We start from the raw sequence: 16,459 nt of genomic DNA on the forward strand, positions 1-16,459 counted from the left end.
TGATAATAGCAGTTAGTAATGAAAATACAAACACAATTGGGAAAAAAAACTCTGTTAAAGAAAGGTTGTGTTAAGTCACCTTTGTATATGAATGGAGTTAGGTTGATATACGATTGAAAAATAGGAAAACGGATAAAAAGGAAAATACGGTATAGAAAAGGCAGGTAGGCATAGATAGACAGACAGACAGACAGACAGATAGACAGATAGACAGATAGACAGATAGACAGATAGATAGATAGACAGATAGATAGATAGATAGACAGATAGATAGATAGATAGATACACAGACAGATAGATAGACACACAGACAAACAGACAGAATTTGTATTTTCTGTGGTTACCGTTGTAACACTTACACTGATGGCCAAAACGTTCTCAACTTCCGGTACGTCCGCAAACACTTCCGGGTTGAAACAGACGAGTTTGGACCAACCGTACCTGGTTGTCAAGAGCGCACGATAAGAGAGAAATGAGCGTAGTTTAAGTTTTTACCGTTAATACGAACTGTCATTTATTTTGTAAACTGTAACTTGAAACTAACCGTAATTCCTGGCTGTCATTTAGACCGAACACAATTGGGCCAAAGAACAAGAAGATTAACTTGAAAGAACGTTGCAACAAGTGGAATACGTTCTCCAGCGGAAACATTAGGATGGATTTGGTACAAAATGTTATGAACCAGAGTCAGGGTCGGGATCGTGTTTTCAGGTAGGTTTCTAAAATATGTCATGTGTGACTTGTTGGCAATGTTGCGTTCTACTCGATTTTGTTACGATACAAAGAGAACAAGATAAGCGTTGCGCAAATTGAACTCATGGTCTAAAGTTAACTTTACCGGCATTTATCTTTCAACACTTGTCATATTTTTTTTTCGTTATTATTATTTTTTTTTTAGAGCAACCCAATATGCGTGTGCCCTGTCCGTGTATGCTCTCCGAAACAACTACCAGCAAAAGCAGCTTGTGAACAAGCTTAAAAGTCTGGAGGCAAACATGAGTGCTGGACGAAAATGTGAGTATGATCAATAATGTTTGTTCCAAAATTCTTTTACAATATTCATGTGCTCGTATTCGACCTTTTCTCGTGGAACACCAACTCGTGTCTTCTCAATCAATTGTTGTTACATAAATGTACTAGGCGAGCTTCTTCTTTTTTTTTTACCTTCTTGTATTGAAAAGCTTTATTTTTTTTAAATATATTTGTGTGCAGTCTATTATTTTTATTAGACCAACCTATTATGTGGGTAGGTTTTAGGGCTGCACAATATATTGAAAAAATATTGATATTGTGATGCATATTGCAAATCCATGCAATGAGTTTCATATTGAAATGTATGCTTTTATTTGAATTTGAACAATAGTTGAACATAGTCTACGGTAATTACAATTGATTAACTAACAATGCACTAAGCTTGCTTCTTTTGCATGAAAAAAGTCAGTTTTTTAGGTACATGTTGAATATCACAATAATATCTATTGCAACTATATCACAGGTTTTTCCAATAATAAGTTAATTTCCAAAGATGCCATTACATATTACTCAGCCATAAAACCTTCCAATATTCTTATTGTTAATTGCCGGTTCTTGCACACCCGTCCATCCGTTTATTATGGCTGAGCGTATTTGGGGTGCGAGGCGGGCTCACCATTTGCCTCGAGTGTGTTCATGATCGTCTTTGGCTCACCTGCAACACTGATGACGAGCGACACAATCCAAAATTGGATGGAGGGATCAAAGCGGTCCATGACTCGCTCTCGTTAACACTTCTGTAAAGTATAAATATTACATACCTTCAGCTACCACCATCCTGGAATCATTCTTTTATCTCATTAAAATATCAAACCCGCGAGAGGACAGGCTAGCAGCTTTTTCTTTAATCCGGCAAAGGAGAGAAAACTTTAAAACATGGAAATACGCTGCGCGAAGCGTCGCTGACCTTTGCTGGAATAAATGCATTGTGCGGAACAGCAGGAGTTTTGCGAGTCTCGTCTCTTTGAGCTCGACGTGTGAGAGTGATTAACAGCTTTGCCTTTCTACCTGGGCTCACTTTTACAAACTTTCTGGACTTTTGAGGTTTCGGTTGAATTGAAAATTCAGCGGCAGACTGGAGACGAACGAGCTCCTCGTAGGAAATGAAGGCGCTGCTGCATGTGCGCAACAAAGACGTCGGCCCTCCTGGTGCCGGCTGAGGAGGTCAAGGCCAAATAGGCCCGGCTCCGTTGGCGGAGCGCTTAATGAGCTCTCCTGAGCGTCCCGGTCGCAGCAGCCCGGAGGCTCGACCGCCTCAAACGAGCGGGCCGCCGACTTCGCTGGGCTTTTGATGGTGGCTCAGAAGCAATGTGGCAAGCGGCCGCCATCTTGAAGCGCCTCGAAAAACCAAAACCCCATTGATGACTGAAATATGCAACATGTTCTTGCATCCAAGCTGTCATTTTGGGGACATCTTGTCGTCCCATTGCTCAGGTAACTCGACATGTGAGCTTAGCTAGTGCTAGTTAGCATGCTAGCCCGCTGCTAACCTGAGCTCACAAAATGCAACTCCAGCCCCAAGTGGATAAGAATATCTGCACCTCTCATGCATATTTGGATGTTTAGTAATTAGGGGTATTAGCAGATTTTTTTATTTTTTGGGGGGTAAATAATCGCGTAACTTCAGTTAACTCACAATTAATCGCAGATTTTATATCTGTTCTAAATAAAATATAAAAATATTTTTTTCAAAGTTTTCATACTCTTAACATAAAAGTGGAAACAATTTTGGGGGAAATATGGTTGCATCTTTTAGTCATTTGTGGGGTTTCCATCCACCCATTTTTGTTAGAATTTTCAAAAAATGCAAAAGTAAAATTGAATGGAAACGCCAGAAATTCAAAAAAGGGCCCAAAATTCACAAAGACGTTTTTATGCTCAGTCGGGGGGGGGGATTTTTCAAGCGTATCGAAAAAGGGAAATTAGGATATTACGTCACACAAACGTTTGTTGTCACAAAGTAATGGCGAACGATAAAGTAAGGTATGTTTGGGGGACGAGATTGAAATATTTTTAGAATTAATTCAAGGAGTGTTTATTAATGCAATTTTAGATGGAAAACGGCAAAGAAATGCTTCATCAAGAATGACAAAAGCAAACTCATACGACGTCGTTGCACGGTGCGGTCGCTTTCTGTTCTTGTTTTAAATTGCTGGTGGATCACATCGCTGTGGTGTATAGCGCCACCTACAGCGGCGAAGTCGCCTCAATATTCGCAAAAAAGCCAAATGGAAACCAGCATAAGTCGCATGTTTTGCGCATTTTCACAACATTTGGATGGAAACCTGACTGGTGGTAGTCATTTCATAATAATTCAGTTAAAAAGATGAGGTTGATATGGATGTGTCGGGTCATTTTTTCTGCCACTAGATGGCGGAATTGCATTTGTAAGACGTTGGTGACAGCTCGGTATATTTTTCTTTTCATACTAAGAGCTTTCTAATCTTTTACATGAAGTCACTTGTGAAATTTTGCACATTGACTCCAGTCTCCACAAAGATGTGCATTGTTATAAAATGTATTTCTGCTACATTTTGACGTGTGCTTGCGTTGCGACGGGATTGCAACAGTTCAGGCTTTCCAAGTAAGGGGCGGTCTTAAAAAATGAGCGCCGTTAAAGGAACTCTAAATGAACTCCACACACTCATTTCGACACCCCTATTCGTAATACTGTTTTATTTTTTTAAATCGGATTTTGATTATCAGTAGAATAAAAGCTCAATCAGCGCCATTGACTGCTATAGACCAAAAAGATCCATTTTTACTTGTCAGTTTTTTTTGGGGGTGACGGTTCTCAACCTCTCTTTGTGTTGTCTTTTGTCAGTGTTCAGGCTGGGGAACGCAATCAACGCCATTGAGGCTGCCAAGCGAAGCGCGCAACTCTCTGAGCGAGCGATTTGCCTCTGCCTGACGGCCGCCAACGTCAGCCGCGCGCTCTACTTTGCCTGCGACAACGTGCTGTGGGCCGCCGGCGTCGGCCTTCTCCCGAGCGTCCGCAAGGAGCGTTGGAACGTGAACGCCTCGCGGTGCCACCTGCTGTCGCTCGTTATGAGCCTGACCCGAGACGTTTACGTCCTCTCCCAGTTGATGGTGCAAAGGGCGCGGGATAAGCGCTTCAGGCAGGAAATGATGTCACATCTTAACCAGAATCCTGAAGTCGCCGAAGTCGTCATTCCTCATTTGGACGCGTTCCTCTTCCTGCTGCTGCAGAGCTTCAAATCGCACCCGGCCGTCCTTTTGGATACCATCAAAAATGTTTGCGATCTGTCCATCCCGCTGGACAAGTTGGGGCTCTACAAGTCCAATGCGGGCGTGGTTGCATTTTGTGGCCTGGTGTCCTCGCTCATCGGGATTGTGACCCTCGTACGGCCCGAGTTGAGAATCAAACCATGATGCGTTTTCCTGGCTCGGACGAGTTGCCGGTCTGGAGGCGGAACATTGACAAGCAATTTGCACAATTGAAAGCGACGACAGGTGTCAGTTCATGAACTTGATTCAACACCATTTTTAATTAAACATTCATCTCAATTTCATTCATTGAATAGGCACCAATAGGGCTGTACTAAAAAAAAAAAAAATCAAGTTTCCTCTTAAAGCCCGATATCGATTCATAAAACCATGAATCAATTATTTTATGTATCTCTTTTTCCCCATAAATTCTTAAGAAAATAGAATTTTAAAGGCCAATTTTACGGTTTTCCTGAACCGTTAACATGAATTTATTAAAAGTATTTTCTTACATTTATAAAAGACTTACTGCACTTTAATTCAGAATCTTTAATAATTGAATTATTCAGCCGTTTTTATCCATCTGGGCGGGCGGCCATTTTGACACTTGCTGTCGACTGAAGACGACATCACCGTTGCTCTGGCGACAACCAATCACAGCTCACCTGTGTTCTGAAGCTGCGCTGTGATTGGTTGTTACCCGAGAGCTGATCAATATTCACGTCGTCGTCTCCACTCGACAGCAAATGGCAAAATGGCCGCCCCCTGACTTGGATGAAAACGGCTGCATTCTGCTGCTTAACTCAAAACGCACTCCGCCCTCTTGACTAAATCACGCTCGTGGTCTCACCGACGGCCGGACGCCATCAAACTCGTGCAACCGTCAACATTGCGGGTATGCTACAAATATAGGAGGCGATTTTGAAGGGAAAAAAATGCTACTATGTACTAGCAAGTGTTATGCGAATTGGTGTCAGAGATCTACAAGATCGGATTGTCTACGAGGCCTTTGATTGATTTGACAAGCGAGCGAGCTTGTGTTTGAAGGAGAAAGTGTGCAGAGTTTAAAAGTTATAAATATATATATAAATAATGACATCATCAGTTAAACAACTTTGACTCACTACAAAAACGATTCAACTCCTAATGTCGGCTATGTAAGGTCGCACTTATGCAAACTAATGATATTATTTATTTAGTTGTTACTAACACAACTATGAGATTGATTTTTCAAAAATGATTTCCAGTTGAAACGTTATTTGTTTTTGTTTTTTTTTCTTCTTTTTTTTTTCCAGGAGAGCTCAGTATTGTTCATTCGATTTGACATCATCATTGCTCTCCTTTTTTTAAAAAAACAAATAAATTAAAAAAAATTAATAAATGTTTTTTTTTATTATTATTTTTTTTTTTAAATATATATACATATATATACATATACACATATATATATATATATTTTTTTATTTTTATTTTTTTCAGTTGAAACGTTATTTGGACGTACGCCGCCATTGTTATTTACGTGGCAACGCATTCCGCGCGTAGTGACGTAAAAATGGCGGCTGGCTGTCTGCCGAGCAACGCGAAGAAAGCATGGCAATCCTCGTAGCGTTCCTAAAGGGCCCATCAAAACTCGGCAAGGTGTCTGCCGAATGACGAGAGCACGGCGCGGGGGAGGGAAGGCGACCCTACCGATCGCATGTTGTTTCTTTAGGAACGCTACGAGACTTAACTTGCTTTCTTTATAGACGTTCCGCGTCGCTCGGCAGAGAATCAGCCGACATTCCAAGTAAGAATGGCGGCTGGCGTGCGTCCAAATAAATGTATTCAACTGGAAATGATGTTTGAAAAATGAATCTCACGGTTATGTTAACTCTTTTGACTGCCAGACGTTTTCAGAAAAGGGATGATGCCGTGGGTGCCAGCCGATTTAAGCATTTTGACTGATCTTTCAAGGTCCACAGAAAATGTTGTGTTTGGACTATGGAAACACACATACTAGCAAATGAAAGATTGGACTCTCATCTTTCATCAGAAAAAAAAGTTTGTTTCTACCTTATTCCGTTTTTGAGTAATCAACAATAGAAAATGGCTAGTTTCACCTCTGTTTTGAAACAAACGTCTTTTAACGTCTTTGGCACTCAGGATTTTACTAAACGTTATTTAACGTTTTTGGCAGTCAAAGAGTTAAAGTAACACCTAAATAAATAATATAAAGCAAACGTGTCATTACAGTCGGGGTCCCTTTTTAACTGAAAGGTGCTAAAAGGTTGATGAAATACATAATTGTGTGCCAGCTCGGAAAAAGTCTTAACATGTCAAAATGATCCTCTTTTTGTGAACTTCATTTCTATGTATTAACACTGGTTTAGTAGTTAGTCAATGACATTTTGAAACATGGAAAGGAAGAAAAAAAAAATAAAAAAAGTACTCTGTCTTATTCACACACGTCTCAAAATGTCACACTGTCCACCTGTTCCAATGAAAATAGTTTTATTTTCCTTTTTTGGTAAGACAATACATTTGTTTTCCTGAAAGCTTTTTGTCATGAGGATCTCATTTGCATAACGCATCCGCCATCAAGATTGCAAAAATATATTACATTTCCCTTTCATCACCATACTTGCAGCTTTTGTTGTAGAAAAGAAAACAAATGTTGGCTACCGCAAAAGAACAACAACATAAAAGAAATAAATAAAAGACATTTGTTCTCCTCGGTAGATCATTTGCTGGGATTGATGATTTGTGAATTTCACATTTGGTTGTTCGAGTACCAACAAAGCACGGCAGTAACCAAGATGCAAAATTCACTTCCATTACAGTAGTTGCTGTCTAACATTTTATTAATGAAGGAAGTCTTTTCCTCTCTTTTTGCATTTGACATCAACTTCAGCACTTGGCAACATCATCACTTCGATCGCGGCAACCGTGTGAAACGACAGCAAAGTCAAATTCTTGAACGTCCTTGTCGGCCGGTCGCTGAGAAGGCACCTTCTGTGATGTGCCGCTTCCGAAAAACCGATTCCTTCATCAATTCCCAAAAACGTGCTACAATCTTTTGATGATTATTGCGCAATCTCGCACTTTAATGACGCGTCTCGAACGACACGTGATCGCCATTCCTCGAGTGCTTGGTTGGCGATCGACTCAATTTGTTTGACTCGGACGATCGATTGTTTGCTTTTTGTTTGTCATTATGTTTAGAATGAGAACAATATGTTGTGAAATATGAATAAATTGCTTTGTGAGCTCTTCTTTGTTACCAAATTCACTTGAGCCGATCCATGTGGCGAATCCGTTCAGACTGTACGCCATCATCCGGGTTCGTTCGCAGTGCTAAGAAATATTCCCATTCTTCTTCTTTTCATATGTGCCGAGACACGAGTGCCGCTTTTTTTTTTTTAACAAAATCTGAACCTCAGAGAAATGTGATATTTAATGAGCTGAAGGTGACGAAAGATGAATCATTCCAAAAGCTTTTCTGCTCTTGAACGTGAACTATTACGGAAGCGTGGAACTGCCAATGTGGAGTAATCGTTTTTTGACTGGCGACGATGTTCAACTGTACTCACAAATACGTTTGAACATGATGACATTCTTTTCATCGTAATTAATCGCATGACTTCAATAGTTAACTCACGATTAATCGCAAATTTTATATCTTCTACATATACAATAAAATGTACAATAAAATATTTTAAATTTTAACTCGTTAACATAAAAGTGGACAAAAACATTAAACTAATAAAAAATATGGCTGCATCTTTTAGTCGTTGATTCTATAATTTCATAATAAGTCATCAAATTGAGTTAAAATGAAAAAACGTACTGTACTGTCAAAACGAGTGATATTGTGTTGAGGTCATTTTTCTGCCACTAGATGGCATAATTGCATTTGTAAGACGGTGACAGCTCAGTGCATTTTTCTTTTCATATTAAGTGCTATCTAAGCTTTAACATAGTCATTAATCGGAGTAACCTGTGAAATTCTGCACATTTTCAAAATTGTAAAATGCAACCACAAATGCATTATTATAACATTTATGACTGCTAAATTTTGTCGTAGACGTGTCTGCTGCGTTGCGACTGGAATTCCCCCGGTACAGGATTTCCAAGTAAGGGGCGCTCATTAATCGTGTGTTCCAAAAAATTTGTGCCATTAAAAGAACTACGCACTCATTTTGACACCCCTAGTTTGAAACTTGTGGCATTTGGTCTACAAGTACGTTTGGACGCACTCGCCAGTTTACTCCACATTGGCTTCCATAAGCTCTAACCTGAACCAAAAAAAATAAATCTTTGAAAGGGAAAGTAAAGATGAATGAGATAATGTGGTTGCACAAGTGTGCACACCCCTCATACATGTCGATGTGGCTACATTCAGAATTAAGCAGTCACATTAAAACGCCTAATGGGAGTCAGCACACACCTGTTACCGTGTAAAAGGTCTCTGATTAACCCCAAATAAAGTTCAAAATGTTCTAGTAGGCTTTCACATATGAAGATTGTTGTCATGTAAAAAAAACAGCCTGTACTTAACAGAAAAAGCCGTAAATGTCCTTCAACTTCAACGTTGCTGTCAGCCTCTTGGCAAGCTCGCTGGCAACAAAAAATTATTTGGGGTTCATCAGAAGCACGTTAATGATTGGCAGGTGCGAGCTGACTTTAATGTAACGCGAGTTTGAATAGGATTCGTTCATTTTGTACACTGCCGCATTCCCACTTCTAAGGGTGTGCGCACTTGTGCAACCACATTGTCTCAAGTCATTATTTGTACTCACCCCCGTGAAGAGATTTCATTTTGGATTTTGAGTTGTGCAGGTCACGACAATTATCGTAAGTCGATTTTTTTCCCTCCAAAGCACAGAAACCTGACATTTAACAAGGGTGTGTAGACTTTTTATATCCTCCGTATACTGCAGGTCTGACGAAAATGTTGGCGTAAATACATTTCTGCAGTAATCATTTGTCTAGACAAGATTGGACGGTGAGTAAAACCTCTTTCCAGTTGAGAATATTCCAAATGACGAGAAACGAGACATACAGAACAAATGAACAACTTGTGCCAAACCGTCCAGTTTATGCAAATGAGAATTCTTGGAACCAACTTGTGTTCCAGCAGAGACGGCAGAATTTTGAAAATGTCTGACATGCATGTTTAAGGCAAACGCTGGCTTCTCGTGAAGACAAATGCGATATTGACACAAAGGTTTGGAATGCGCTCCCACGGGATCCGAACCTCAGGCTGAACTCCAGTAATGAGCTTTTCAAATGTCCTGCCTGAGCATCGTGAGAGCGCCCCCTCCAGGTTGTGCCTGCTCCTCACACGCAGTTACACCCCACCCTACTTGAAACTGAGCGCCATCCGCCCAATTTTTTTGGCGTCACATTCAGCCCATGTCGGCCATTCAACTAAATGGCGGACAAAACGCAAAAGCTCGCCATCGATACGTAAACGTGGGAAAGTTTGATTTGCGGCGCCGCCGCCGCTGAAGATGCTTTATGGAGTCATCGTGTGGCGGTCAACAACAAGCCTGTTGATTACAGTATGGAGGAGCAAAACTGCCAAAATGAAAATAAAAACTGATTTAAAAAAATATCATTCCAAAATTAAATACAAAATATATATAGAAATGGAAATAAAAAACAACAAAATATATATATGTCCATGAATAAATAAACTTGTTGCGCAGTTCAAGTGTCAAGTTGTGGTGACAGTGGACAAGATGGCCGACCATCGAAAGGAACCCAAGACACGCTTAGGACCGCCCCCTCATTTCAATAACATTTTGACCTGACAAAGCGTCTGCACCATCAAATAAACGTGAGAGCAGAGCGTTATTTAATTCATTCTATTTTATATATCTATTTTTGTAATTAAATATTTTTATTTTTTGAATCTCATGTTTTATTTTTATTTATGTTTTCGTGGATATATATAAGATTTTTTTTTCTCATTTCCATTTATATAAATGTTTTCATAAATTTTTTGTTTTTATTTCCACTTTTATTCTTTGCTTATTTAGTTATTTATTTAGTCATTTGTGTATTTTGAATTTTGGCAGTTTTGGTCCTCCATAGTTGATAGCAGGAGACGAGATAAGCGACAGCTTTGTGATCTACAAAAAAGAAGGCCATTCATGGTTAGGCTGCACGATTTGACTTGATCGTAAACGGAGGACAGATTTTTGTTGATGACGTGCAGAACTGACATGATGATATCAACGATAACAAACTTATCGCAAAATTCTCGAGATATAACTTTGTAGGGTGCCGGTGCTACGGAAATATCCGTTTTTTTTGGCGGCATGTTTTGCATTGCCTTCGTATTGTATCGTTCAAACCAATCTTTGTGGTACGTGAATTAATAAAGTGACTGAATGTGTCAAGTCAGCAAACAGCAAAGTCAACCCCAATATTTTTTTTCCCCCGCCAAAATGTTGTATGCCGCCCCGCGAGTCTAAACGTGGTTTTCTGGTTGATAGTGTGCCAGTGGAATACGAGTTAACTCTTTGACTGCCAGACGTTTTCAGAAAAGGGATGCCGTGGGTGCCAGCCGATTTAAGCATTTTTGACTGACCTTTCAAGGTCCATAGAAAATTATGTGTTTGGACTATGGAAACACACATACTACCAAATGAAAGATTGGACTCTCATCTTTCATCAGAAAAAAAAGTTTGTTTCTACCGTATTCCGTTTTTCAGTAATCAACAATAGAAAATGGTTAGTTTCATCTCTGTTTTGAAAAAAACGTCTTTTAACGTCTTTGGCACTCCTCCATAGGATTTTACTAAACGTTATTTAACGTTTTTGGCAGTCAAAGAGTTAAGCAGCGTTTTTATCCATCTCAGGGGGCGGCCATTTTGCCACTCGACTGAAGATGACATCACAGTTGCTCAGGACTCGGATCATGACCAATCACGGCTCAGCTTCAGAAAACAGATGAGCTGTGATTGGTCGTCGCGCCCTGAGCAACTGTGACGTCATCTTCAGATGGATCCAAATGAAAAAAAGATTTGACTAATGTAATAGTCATCAGAATGTCATGTTTAGACTTGTGAGGTCACAGCTAACATATTATTGTCAAGAAAGGTTGACTTCCGCTTTCCGAGATTTCACTGATTGACACGTAACACGCTAGTAGCATTTGTTTCCCCTTAAGACTGATTGTACCATCAATGTTATACTTTGAATAAACTCATTCAACCGTCAATTATAGAATCCAGCAAAACAAGAAAGATCGGATTTGGCTTTCACTTGCACGTCCGCCAGTTAAGCAACAGGACAATTTGCAGCCTTTAAAAAGCAAGGCGTTAAAGGGCAAACCTTCTTGATCTTGAGTCAGTGGTCCGAGTGGTCCGAGTGGTCCGAGTGGTCCGAGTGGTCCGGGGCCCCACCTTTCAAACCTCCTTGATTCCATCAACGCTCGGAGGAGTAAAGCAAGTCGTGTCGGGGCGGCCTGTTTTTGAGAAACGCCGCCGCTCTCCTAGGAGCTCCTGCGACCGGTCGTAGTCGGAGATCAGACTTTTGATATGTGACAGTTTCTGATGGAGGAACTCGCATCGCTTCTTCTCTTCCCTGTAGCCGGGAAACTTCTACAAGACACAAAACCAGAAAAGGCGCCAAATGAGCTTGCAGAAGTGCCGGGCAGAGTTTGTGGGACGTTTTTGCATGCGTGGTTTTAGTCACTTGATTGGCCAATCACGTTCGAGCTCATTTTAGAAACGGGAGTCAGCATACGTGCCGCCATTTTAAGAGTCTCTGATGGCATCAAATACTAGACAAAAAAGCCATTTCTGCAGAGATTGTGTGGAAAAGCTGAATGCTAAGATTTGAATGCATGTGCTTATGAAGTCAATTGAAAGATAGATGATGTGAAAATGACACGTTTTTAATTGTAGTTAAATGACAAATGAATAAAAAGAAAACTTGAACTGCAATCTGTCTAAGGTGGGATTTAATCATTTCAGAGAAATTGTAATCCATTTCCTGATATGAGAGTCAGTTGGTATCCAACCATCAAATGTGGTCCAAGCAGGGTTTGAACCCAGGTTTTCCGTCATGGGAGGCAATTGCTCTTAACACTGACCTAACTTGATATATATATATATATATATATACATACACATTTATTTTTGAAAAGTAATTATAATGCATTTCTTGATATGATAATCAATTGGTATACATTTATATCACTCAGCATAACAGCCATGGATATATTTTGGAGGTGGGATTCAAACCTGCAACCTCCTGGTTACTGGACCATTAATGCACTTTACCAACTGCAGACACCCGGCAATGATGATCAGCTTTATGCATGAAAGTGGGCGTGGAAGGCGGGGCTTAGAGAACGTTCCACGTCAGTCCCATTGAAAAAGAATGTTGACATTTAAAGCTACTCAACGTAGAATATTCCATTTTGAATCGCTACTGCCACCCGCTGACGAAAAATTCAACTACGCACCACGCACACTACGTCACATTCGCAGACAGGGCGCGGGAAATTCAAACCCGAATCCAGTCTGAAAACTATTGGCTTGCAGGAGTTTCCATTGTCAACAGCTAAGGTGTTCATCGACTAATTAGAAGTCATTTCACTCATAAGTGGTCAAAGAAAAAGCTTATTGTAAAGTTATTTTTGGGGGGGAAAAGTTCTGTATCCAAATACTGTACCCTGGGAGGCGTGGATTTTTTAAAGCAAGTTGAAATTTGAACGGTTTAAATCGAAAGTATTGTTTCACGGCAAATAAAGTGTGGCGAATAAAATGATGGTGACGCATTCCCACAATAAGACAAAGTGCAATTTCCGGAGAAATTGCATGGGAATGCTGGATATATAATCTGGGACGGCGTGATTACCGTTATCAAGTACTGTGACATCACTAATATCAACGTCCCTCCAAAACGGATGAAAAGAAAACTAGTCAGGGAGGCTCCATTCTGAAGACTGAACACATACAAAGATTCTCCCTTCCAGTAAAATGATGTGCTTAGAAATACAAGCATAATATTTTGATCAAGCAAATCTTGCGAAATGCCTCATTCTGTTTCTTTCTTGCTGAAAACTTTTGACTCCTCACAAATAAACCACGTATAAAATCTTGGAGGACCAAGACCTGCATCCGTGGCTCATTTTCTCCAACTTCATCACAACAATTCAAACACCGGTTCAGTTCAATTAAGTGAAGCATTTGTTTGCGTCAGGAAACAGCGCCCCCTGTTGGCCTTTCAAGGGGTCGAGGTGAATGTTTGATCATTGCAAATAACCAACCAGTAGACTAGAATGATCATCAAGATGGAAATTTGGGGTTCTTGAAAGAATACAGACATTGACGTCACTTAAGTGTACGGAACTGATACGCACCTTCTTATACTTGCGGTACTTTTGTAGTATTTGCTCCTCCATTAGCTGCAAAACATAAAAAAAAAAAAAGAAAAAAAAAAGAGCTTTGCTTATCAGATGCGTTTTCACAAGACCAGGAACCGGTTTGAACCGGTGGGTTCAGGCAGTACCTTGTGCTCTTGCGTTCCCGGTGAGAGCGTGTTGATCTTTGAGCCTAACTGAACAAACATCCCTGTGATGGCCCTGATGCGGTTGTGAAGCGCTCGGTATTCGTCGTACTCGGAACAGAAGTCTTCTTTGTATTGCTCGCGTTGGTCCAGTGCTGTAATTGAGCTGTATTTTCTGAAAAAGGGAATCAAACAACTCATTTGACTGTGTTTTTTTTTTTTTTTTGGGAAGCTGTCGTTCCTAAATCGTCCAGTAGGAGGAGCCATAGGATAGTGGAGTGACTTGCCATTGCAGCCTGATGAGTTGAACAGATGGAGAAATGCAAGACATCAGATCATTTGTTTTCAAAGTTACTTTCTGGGAAGATTTGTGAACGCAGACATGTTTTATTTCCCTTGATTTTATGTGAATGTTTAGAAGTTGAGCCTCGAGCTTTGTGGGGCTTTCGATAGTGACAGATGAGACTGACTCAACTGAATGCAAAGAAAGTATCCAATCCAAGTATTAAAAACTCACAATAAATAGTCGGGCAGGTCGTCTTTTGTGGTCGCTTTGACGGATGTTTTCTCTCCTAAGAAGAAAGCAAAACAGTTGAGCGCATTTGGCCTTGATGCAAATGCGATAAGTCGAGCGTCACATATGATCAACGTCCGTTAAGATTCTGATAGTGGAAACGTGATCCGAGGCAGGCGGTGACGTCACAAGCTACGAGCAGGAGGCGACGCTGACTCGCCGGAGCGGAGGTCGCCCAGCTGTTGCGCAGTCAATCATCAACACACTGACGACTAATGACCTCTTACGACGCCGACAAACGCCGACACTGACAACAACATTACAGGTTGTCTTGTAGTTGCGGAAAAAAATATGTATTTATTCAAATTAAAATGATTTTTAGATAGAATTATTACAAATTATTTCATTAAAAAATATTAAAATAATAACATTAAAATATAATTATTATAATGTTAATTTATCTAGTATATAGACAGTATAAACTGCATATCATTTGTTTCACTTTTTTATTGAACATATTTGTATTATTCTATTCAATTCGACTTACAAATTCGACATACAAGCAGGGCTGGACCGGCCATCTGGCACGCAGGGCAGACGGCCGCTGGGCCGGTCTCTTTTGGGGCCGATGCAGTGCTTTTAAGATGATTACTTTCCTGCATTTGACCCCAAAAGACTGGCCCACAATTTAGTAGCCTGCCAAGCCACACCCACTTTCTTTTTCAAGAAAGTGGGCGGGTGTCCATAGACAGCGATTCGGCACCGGCCGAAAAAACAGGCCGGCCAATCCAATTTGTCTATTTGCGTGACGTGGTCTTTGTGAGCAACGTCACTCTCGCCTACTGATTTATAACGTTGTTCAAATATCAAGACAGCGTGACCCATGACATCATGAATCTAACAGTTTTTCCCGCAACAACGACATAAGTCATTCACCTACTGTCTCTCTTCGGCTAGTAGCCATGTTTGATTTTTATTCCGTCTCCGCAAAAAAAAAAAAAAGACTTCAACGAGTGGCTTTTCTGACGCCACGTCCGCTCTTCGCTCATTGGTTCATTCCACTGTCTGCTAGCTCGGGTTTGCCCCGCCTCCGAAATGCGACCGAGGTGGACTGGGCGGTTGACCAGACTCACTCTCCGGCAAAGTCAGTCTGCATTTCCAGGCTAACAATTTAGAGGGACGAGTCCATTCATCTATTTCGAATATAGATCGCAAACTGAAACATCATCAATAAACATCAGTTGCAGAACTACATGTTGGTCCAATTATTTTTTTGGTGCCAGTCCAAGCCCTGCTTCCAAACAAGCTCTGGGAACCCAACGCGTCCGTAAGTTGTATTCAACTCTGACAACTTTACCTTTGAGATGTTCTTGGTTCTTCTTCAGGTCCGGGCTGGTCTCGATCCACTCGGGTTTTAAGCGCTGGCGTTCTTTCTCTTTGTGCTTTTTGGACTTCTTCATTTTATGCAGCCCGTTGGGCGGTTGTTGGTCAGTGCAAAGCGAGGTGTCGCCGCGCGGGGACTTGGGGGTGAGTGCCTTGGGTGCCGCTTCCGTCCTCGTGGACGAGCCGCTCAGTTTGTGCGGCGAGTGCAGACACGACTGGAGATGATTGTTGCGTTTGTCGCTTTGGGCGGGGCTGGCTTTGTGCTCTCCGTGGGACGGCGACTGCCGCGGCAAGCGGCAGTCTAGTAGTCTCTTTTTGGGGGGGGTTTGAAAGGTGGCTGGATCCAAAGGCAAAGGGCGTTTCTGCGGGGAAAGCACCACGCGGTTGGGATATTAGCAGCAAAATGGGCAGAACAAACATGCGTCAATGTGACGTTGTTAATAGAAGTAAAGCCAAATATTCAAACACATAACATTATACTTTCCGACTTACACCGTCCAAATTTCAACTTGCTTCAAAAATTCACGCCCCCTGGGCTATAAATAGATCTGATTCCACATGACTTACAGTATTGGCACAATTTAATGTTAAATATCAACTTATCCTTGTTCATTTTTTCATCATTTCATCATTAATCTCTCAATTGACTTTATAAGCATCCCACATGCATTCAAATCTTAGCATTCAGCTTTCAGTATTCCATTTTGAATTTCTCCAGAAATTGCACTTAGTCTCGTTTAAAATGTTTTCCCTTCATTTTATGTTAAACCCCGCTAACTTACACAAATTGGAGAT

General features: G+C 40.8%; 2 protein-coding genes across 4 annotated transcripts in view; one reads left to right on the plus strand and one right to left on the minus strand.

The window, feature by feature from the left end:
• Positions 1-571: 571 nt before the first annotated feature.
• On the plus strand, positions 572-7,659 carry pex11a (peroxisomal biogenesis factor 11 alpha). The gene is made up of 3 exons (XM_077567581.1): positions 572-711; positions 899-1,014; positions 3,857-7,659. The coding sequence occupies exons 1-3, from the start codon at positions 656-658 to the stop codon at positions 4,423-4,425; spliced, it is 741 nt and encodes a 246-aa protein (XP_077423707.1). The 5' UTR covers positions 572-655; the 3' UTR covers positions 4,426-7,659.
• Positions 4,312-16,459, minus strand: part of LOC144053280 (RNA polymerase II elongation factor ELL2) — an 83,095-nt gene continuing 70,947 nt past the window's right edge. The window contains exons 9-14 of one of the 3 annotated variants that reach the window (XR_013294374.1): positions 15,639-16,026; positions 14,285-14,339; positions 13,771-13,942; positions 13,622-13,666; positions 11,584-11,852; positions 4,312-4,456 (exon numbers count right to left, since the gene is read on the minus strand). Coding sequence is in view for 2 of the 3 variants with exons in the window: in XM_077567576.1 (XP_077423702.1) it covers positions 11,658-11,852; positions 13,622-13,666; positions 13,771-13,942; positions 14,285-14,339; positions 15,639-16,026 (855 nt within the window). In the remaining variant the exon portion in view is untranslated. The other 2 variants (XM_077567576.1, XM_077567577.1) reach the window with 2 other exon arrangements.

Source organism: Vanacampus margaritifer, chromosome 6 (assembly GCF_051991255.1).
Source record: "Vanacampus margaritifer isolate UIUO_Vmar chromosome 6, RoL_Vmar_1.0, whole genome shotgun sequence".
NCBI lineage: Eukaryota > Metazoa > Chordata > Actinopteri > Syngnathiformes > Syngnathidae > Vanacampus > Vanacampus margaritifer.

Excerpts from the sequence above, each read along its gene's own strand:
- pex11a (XM_077567581.1), top strand. The coding sequence starts at position 656 with ATGGATTTGGTACAAAATGTTATGAACCAGAGTCAGGGTCGGGATCGT. Across the intron at positions 712-898 it reads GGTCGGGATCGTGTTTTCAG|AGCAACCCAATATGCGTGTG; the intron begins GTAGGTTTCTAA and ends TTTTTTTTTTAG. Across the intron at positions 1,015-3,856 it reads CATGAGTGCTGGACGAAAAT|TGTTCAGGCTGGGGAACGCA; the intron begins GTGAGTATGATC and ends GTCTTTTGTCAG.